Source organism: Pteropus medius, unplaced genomic scaffold, assembly GCF_902729225.1.
Source record: "Pteropus medius unplaced genomic scaffold, Ma_sr-lr_union100, whole genome shotgun sequence".
Taxonomy (NCBI): Eukaryota; Metazoa; Chordata; class Mammalia; order Chiroptera; family Pteropodidae; genus Pteropus; species Pteropus medius.
The window spans coordinates 27,662,002-27,669,849 of NW_024352787.1; the positions used below are offsets into that span (position 1 = coordinate 27,662,002).

The 7,848-nt window shown below is 47.9% G+C and overlaps 1 protein-coding gene across 1 annotated transcript; it reads right to left on the bottom strand.

Moving 5' to 3' along the window:
* Positions 1-2,219: 2,219 nt before the first annotated feature.
* CCL24 (C-C motif chemokine ligand 24) lies at positions 2,220-4,397 on the bottom strand. The gene is made up of 3 exons (XM_039849079.1): positions 4,213-4,397; positions 3,867-3,984; positions 2,220-2,980 (listed from the first exon to the last, which is right to left on the bottom strand). Exons 1-3 carry the CDS (start codon positions 4,283-4,285, stop codon positions 2,827-2,829), a joined length of 345 nt encoding a protein of 114 aa, XP_039705013.1. The 5' UTR covers positions 4,286-4,397; the 3' UTR covers positions 2,220-2,826.
* Positions 4,398-7,848: the final 3,451 nt, after the last annotated feature.

Genomic DNA, 7,848 nt, shown 5'->3' on the forward strand with positions numbered 1-7,848 from the left:
GGGAACATAGGCTCTCACACATGGAAACATAACATTCTAACAATAAGCTTTCTGCTTCTATACCCTCGCTTGCACAATCGACCCGTGGGTTGACAGGAAGTGAATAGGAGAAAAATAGACCTTTGTGTTTAAGACAGAATGAGGAATGGAATTTAGGGCTTGAAAACCTTGTAGCTCTACATTTTGGGGCTGCTTAATTTGGGGTCTGCGTACCCCTGGCCGACCCAGCTGGCTGAATAAAGAGCATGTTTCCTATAACTCACTGAGTTCTGGTGGTCCGCGTGTCTTTGCGGGGCTGGTGGCTACAACATAGGAACCATTCCTGGATGTGGAGTTGCTAGGTCGGTGCGGTTAACCTTTTAACATATGCTACCAGACCATTCTCCAAAGAGGCTGACCCGGTGGAGACTCCCGTCAGCAGTAGAGCAGAGTGCCAGCTTCTCCGCACTCTCAGAGGCCCTCCCCGCTCTACCTGCTTCAGTCCTCGCCATGGCACCAGCTGCAGCCATATCAGACTATATGACTTCTCTATGGAAATAAATGAAGACCACCCAGATGAGAACAAACATGTTATTCATTCAGAGCTTGCTGCAGTAAGCCACCATCACTTGCTTTTGGCAGAGACTAAGGCAGGTGGGGTGGAAGAGCTTCAGAATGGATGAAAGGGAGGGCACAGATGTGCTTTTATTGGAGGTGGTTGGCCCCAGGAAGCTGGAGGTGAGTTAACTAGAAGCGAACATCATATATGATTGCTTTGGGAGTATATTTGTCTTTCTCTAGTTGGTCTTGAGCTGGAAAAGGGAGAATAAAGGAAACTGGCAGTCACTGACCAAGCTTGATAGATAGTTCTGGGCTGGTTGCTTTAGAGGTTGTAGGTCAGAGTTTTGTTGTCATCTGCGGTCTAGCCATTGTTTCTCATCCCTGAACGCTCTAGTTCTCTTCCGTTCTTAGAAATACTGTCTTCTTTCCAGGGTGAAACCTCAGTCACCGTTCCGATGCCAAGTCTGTACTAAAGATTTCTGAACCCCCCATCAGATTTTTCATTGTTTAGCGCTACTCTATTGTGCTTCATATTGAAGTTAAAAGAACTTTAACTGCTGTATATTGAATGTCTGCTGCTAGGCCTTTTGTGTGCTCTTCAGATTCTCTGCACCTGAAGGCTTGTTTTCAACAGTGGAAGGTTGCTCTACCCTAGCCCATGGAAAGACTGCCCCTCCCTACATGAGGCAGTAACTGATAGATCCAATTTGTAATTCTTAGGTTGCGGTCTCACATCACTTCCCAGTGGATTGAGCTCTAATTTCCCTCTGCTAACACGCTCGTTGGTTGCCTTCCTTGCCTTCTATCACCTCCCCATCTTCCTGGTGTTATTCTCTGTACTTCTCAGACATACTATTAGCACTCAAAGCTTTGTTTCAGAGTCTGCTTCTGAAGAAAGTGCTAACAAAGTTAAAAGATCTCATTAGTCTCATTTCACAGATGAAGGAAACTGAGGCTCAGAGGGCTTAAGTGACATATTTCAAGGTCATGCAGCTTATAACACATTAAACAGAGTACGAAATCCACACTGCTCTTGATTTGTAAGTATGTTATTTTCTCCCTAATTCTTTGAAGCCAGAGACTATCTTTTATCGTTTTATAGCCTCCTAATGCCTGTAACAGCTCCTTGTGCAATAATGTGTTCCGTTGATATCTTTTAAAAATTTAATTGAATTTAGCTGTGCATGTGTGTTTTTTAAAGTTCATAACAGGACTCCCAAGAACTGATCAAGACCACTCCTGTGTTTCCCTGGGCTCAGGCTGCCTTCATCCCCTCCTAGCCTCAGCTGGGCAACTCAGGATGTTCTCTGCCAGACACGCTCCATTCACAGACAAGAACAGGCAGGACACAACCACCTTCAAAGGAGAAATCACACTTTACTTGGATTGTTACTTGAGAACAGCAAGTGTGTCCACACTCTTGACAGACAAATCACACAGTATCTTATGCATAGGAATAAAAAGCTGGGTTCTTTCTCCCCCTTCAGCCCCCACCCATCTTCCCCTCACTAAAATATGGGAAAGACCAGCTTTCAAGTCAGAGCAGGTCTTTGTCCCCAAAGCAGCATGGAACAAGCCATGTCACAAAATGCGACATCTCCTTGAAGCCATATCTTCACAAAGGAATTAAACTACCTGGGCTGACCCCTCTTCCTGATTCTCCGTGCCCATTTAATTACAGAAAACGATGAGTTCCTGAAAACTTTATCAATCATGCCCCATGAGAAGCGCGCAAAGAAAGACAGGAACCATCAGTGAATGCCGCAAAGGGGCCTTTTGCTTTTGTAAGGTTTTTATTCACTCAGAGTGCTAGGAGTAGGACAAGCCTGAGCATCCCCCACATGATGGAGAGCCGCAACTGTTGGCAGGCAGACAGACAGACAGACAGACAGACATCCCGTAGGTCCCACCACAAGACCAGAGGGCCCAGAGAAGACAGCTAAAGGCTGAAGTGCAAGCAGGTGTGTCTGCAGGTTGGGCCTCATGCACCTAGGATCCTGGAAGGTAGGGAAGGGCTAGCTCCAGCTCAAGAAAAGGACAAAGGCTGCCACTGCCCTCCTTCCTGGACCTTCTCCCCCAGCTTAGGGAAGGCCAGGGGCCCAAGATGCTTGAAGTTTTTGCTCAGCCCTCAGGAGTTTTTTATTGACTAGACATATCCCTTGCAAGTTATGCTAAGAAACAGGAACATTAGCTTTTCCCTTGTCACCATTACCTCACCAGGCCCCAAGAAGCCTGGCAAGGAGCCGAGGCTCAGATGCAACTTCAGGACAGGGAACCAGGTAGTGGTTAGATAGAGATGTTAGTAGGGTACTGGAGAGAGACTTTGGTGACCATTGGCACGGATGTCTTCTTCCGTTTGGCATTCAGGTTCTTCACATACTTCCGGACCCAGTCCTGCTTGGGGTTACCACAGAACTTCTGGCCCTTCTTGGTGGTGAAGCTATGGGAAGAAGGACAGGCACCCATGAGACCTGGCAAGGAGTCTGGAGCACCTTAGAAGGAGGTGGGTGTGGCACCCCATGGAGGATAAGCTGCTTACTGGCCTCCTAGAAAGTTACTAACATGACGTCTTCTCTCTGTGTGTCTATGTCTCTGTTTCAGTGCTCGTGTTCAGTCAGTCACATTTCTACTAGATGGGGGAGGCCCAGTCCTGATTTTAGATAACACTTGGATCTCTACCCACAGAGAGGACTAAACGAATGCATTGAAAACCCCCAAGAAAAAAGGCAGAAACTTTAGCGCACACACTCTGCAAGGAAATGTGGCTGATAAGAATGCCAGGGCTGGTAGGGGGCAATGGGATGTTTTATTCCAGGCCAGCTCTGAGGTGGGGGTGCCAGGCTATGGAACTGGGACTGGTACCAGTGGGGAAAATTACTAATAATACAAATATATTTCTACAGCATGCTACTGTTTACACAGTGAGTTCATACCTCCCTTGCCTTGTGTGAAAGGCAACTGTGAATTATTTGGAGTCCTAGGTGACCTTCAGCAGGTCACCTTTCTGAGCCTCAGCTGCCCTCTCTTTATGGGGATGATCCTATCTGACTCAAAGGATGGTCAAGAGGGTTAGTTAAGATAATGTTATATGCCCTGAATGGTGCATATAACAAGGATTCGAGGAATTTGGTGCTCAATAAATAGTTGTTGACTCTGAATTCTCATCCTAATTTTATGGGTGAGGAAGCCGAGGCTCAGAAAGGTGAGGCGACTCACCAGAATCACAGAGCCAGGTCCTCCTGACTTCACTCCTTAGTAACTCTGGTGGCTCCCATCTCTCTGCCCCTCTCCCATCAGGTGCCCAGAGAGAGGTACTAGCTACTTACATCACTCCTGCCTTGGGGCATATGCTCCCACTGGACAGCTGGTAGCTTACCACTCGGCTCTCAGGAATTTTCTTGGAAATGAAAGACAAGCAACAGGAAGAGGAGATGACCGCATGGCCTAAAAGATGGAAAGAGAGAAGAGCCATGTCCTTTCTCAGCCTGCCCTAGGGTCTGGGCTTTGGAGATGAAGGCTGTCCCCTGCACTAAATACCTCCAGTCCAGTCACTGGGCTGCAGTGTTCCCCTTCAACTAACTCCAGGCTTGTTGGTCTTCCACCCTCCACTATGCCATCCTAGCCATGGCCTCAGGATGGCCATCCTGCCCAAGCTGGAGCTAGAGGTCTTACCTGCAGGTGCAATGCAGTGGGCACACAGGGTCAGGAGCAAGAGGCCAGCTACAACAGTCATGGGGCATTCCATGTCCTTTATAGCAGAGGAGGCAGCTCAGTGCTCGAAGCTGGAATGCAAGAGGAGAAGGGCTGGGGACAACGGGCCTGGTTCTTTGCAGAACATCCTGACTTCTCTTTGTCCTTTATACAGGAAGCTAAGAGGAAATAAGCACTGATATAGTCTCCCCTCAATCTCTCCAGGCTTCCTTGAAAGTCCTAGAGTCCTAAGTTCTGCAAAAGGGAAGTCATTGCCCAGTTGAGTCAGGGGTTATTTGGGGTGCTCTAAGAAAGGGCTAAGGGAGGGAAGCATTGCTCCACCAAGGGCAAAGGACAAAAAGTCAAGGAGGTTGATGGAGATCCTGGCTGTGCTGTTCATTCCCTGTGGGATCCTGGGTAAGTTACTCACCTCTCTGAGTTTCTTCAGCTGAAAATGGGCAGTCATCCTATCTCTTTCCTTTCATTCATGCATTCATTCACCAGATCTTGTTAGGAATGTGCCATATGCCAGTTACCCTCAGTGGGAAGACAGATATGCGATCAAGTGTGTGTAATAAACTATTACAGGTGCTGACAGAGTGGGCATAGAATGAGACAGATGCTGTCATTGCCTGTTCATATTCCTTTGGACCCCTGTGCCATGTTCATGCAAACTAGCTTTTGCTGGCCTTGTAGTCCCAGCCCTCTGGTTGCCAGAGCTGCCTCGTCTGCAGGCTCTAGGAAAGTGAGGGTGACTGGAAACTTACATTCTAAGAGTAGTCTGCTGGAGAGATACAGACTCCAGGTCTAGTGCAATCTACACTGTTTCCTGAGTTCCTGGTGGGGTCAAGCCAGTTATCCTCAGTGCTGCAGGACTTTGCTGTCCCCCTCTCTCTTCTGGGCCTTTTTACCGATCCCCTGCTAGTTTCCCCTGGAAGCACTTCATAATAAGCCACTTACCCACAAATCCTCAAATCCTTGTCTTAGGGTCTGCTTTGGGGACCCTGACCTGAGACAAGGGGTACGCACGTGAAGTAGGGAACTAGCCATTTCTGCTGGGAGGAAAGTCAAGGATGCACTCAGATTTGATGGCTGTGCTGAGGTTAGAAGAATGGAAGGCAGTGGTAACCATGCTGGAGCTCTGTAAATTATAACAATCAGTTCAGTTGTTAGGGACTGAGGTGACTTTGTCAGACAAAGTGGGACATGGCACCCACCTCACTCCATGCCCCATTCCAGGATCTTAGACTGAGACTCTATGTTTAAAGACTCTTGTCACCCCTGCTTCCATTTCTAAACTCTCCCCCAAGCCCACACCCCCAGTCCTTTCTATTCCACTTCTCAAGGAAACACCTAGCCTTCTCCAGCCTCCTTGCTTTGGCCAACTAGGGCACCAAGAACACACTGGCGTGAGAGCACAGTGGCATGCATCACCTAGATGATGGCTAGTTGTGCGTCTGTCTCTTGCTTGATCATGAACACCTTGAGGCCAATATCTCATTGCATGCCCACCAAATCCTGAGCAGATCACCTGTCCCATGGCCAGTGTGTAGAATGAATATATGGCACACCAACTCAGTCTATCTCCTCTGGACCAGGGACTCCTATGTGGTCTGTACCCAGCATGACTGGGGTTAGCATATACACGCAGGAGCCAGCAGGTAGGTCCTCTTATGGGAGCAAGACTGGAGTTGAGGAGTCCAGAAGGGCCTGATCTCATTGCTCTACTTTACAGAGTGAAAAACAATGGAAGCCTCTCCAGTTCCTCACCAGCTCTGCACCTTCCCCTTATCAATCAGCAGGAATAGTCCTCCTCTGGCAGAGTATGTGGAGCATTCAGTGAGGAGATCTTATACATGCAGGGGCTTTTCATGATTTCATTTTATGACACTTCATTGTAACTTTTGCTCCTCAACAATTCAGAGGCGGGTAGCCTGTGGTCTAGGTTTTATGCCTCAGTGGGAGCTGGGAGTGAGAGGAGGAGGAAGTGGCAAAGGAAGAGAGGAGGCAGAGGCAGCACAAGAGAATGAGGACAGGGCTGAGCAAGGTGGGTGGTACAAGAAGGAGCAATCACTATCCATATGTTACAACCACAGTGGGATGGCAGAAGGCCACTGGGTCGGAGGTTTTGGGGTCGGAGGTTTTGGGGTGGGACGATTTACCCCAATTAGTAATACCCTTTAGGGGCCCCTTCGAGGCCTTTAAAAAAAAAACACCCATGCCTTATCTGGAAAAGGAGATAAGGCAGGGCTTGCCAACCCCATTTTATACAGGAAAAATGGAAATCTATGAAGGGTAAGTAGCAAGGCACCATCACAGAGCCACTTATTAGGACTACCAAAATGGCAACCTGCACTTTTCCCTCTTGTAAGGGTGGAATCCAACAGCCAGAATGATTATTTAAAATAAGAGTGGGGGAGGAGGTTCTAGGAGAGCCACATAGAAAGGGATAAACTGAAAGGAAGGAGAGAATGGGGTGAGAGAAGGGAGGAGGAAGATGGCAAGACAGCAGATCCAGATGGAGCAAACTTGGGGAAGGGAAGTGAAGAAGAAAGAGGAGAAGAAAGGGGAAGTACGAAGTACTCGGAACACCCCTGGCTCAGTCTCAGATTGTGCTCCTCACCACTGCCGTTTTTCCATCGGAGAAGTGAGGTGTTGGCCAGATCTGCATTTCCTCTAATGTGGCAGTTGCACCAACACAGTGATACAAGAATGCACATTTCTCATTTTAATTTAAATATGTCTTGTTACAGTTACCCTCTGTGATAAGGGGTTTTGTATTTATTACATTGATATGTGATTTCAAATACCTCAAGACATGTCCCATAAAAGGAGAATTGGCCTTAATGGCCCTAAACTGGGCAAAAGTAGGCCATAGGCAAAGGGCTGTGGTGTTAGGGTTTGGAGGACTGGGAGGGAGCCCAGCTTGCCTAGGAAATTGCTAAGTACTTTAGATCCCTCATCTCCATTAAATATCCCCACTTTATATGAAAGGAAACCAAGACTTAGGAAAGGATAGAGCTGGTATTTGAACTGGGATCTGTCCGATTTCAAGGTTCATGTGGTACTTCTCACCAGTAGAGCTCAGCCCTGTGAGCAGTGGGGCCGCCCACAGTTTTGAGGTGTGGGGTTAATAATTGTGATCTAGGGATGTGATTGGATGCATTAGCAAGTGTAGTAGGAAGGCGCTAGGGGCAGGGAGGCTGACTGAGAAGTTATCGTAGCTGCCCAACGGAGGGACAATGAGGGACTGGGGCAGGGGAGAGTTTAATTTGGCTCTGCTCCACTCAGTAGATCTACCTGAAGAGCCTGTGGAGAGGAAGATACAGAATCTGAGGTGCTCCCTCCCAAGATGCCATTTACCACCCCTCCACCCTGCATTCCAGGTTGTGGGTAAGAAGCACCTGCAGGTTTCCTAAGATCTACTTCTTTGAAGTCAGCCCAGAGCCCACCTTTTAAAGCCTCTCCCCAAACCCTGAGAAGACTGGTCAAATAGGACCACCTTCTGAATTTGAAAGTCACCCGCCAGGATTGAAATCTTAGCTCAGCTCTTTAACCGAGTGACTGTTACTTAACTTCTCCCTGTCTTGGTGTTTGTGTCTTCATCTATAAAATGGG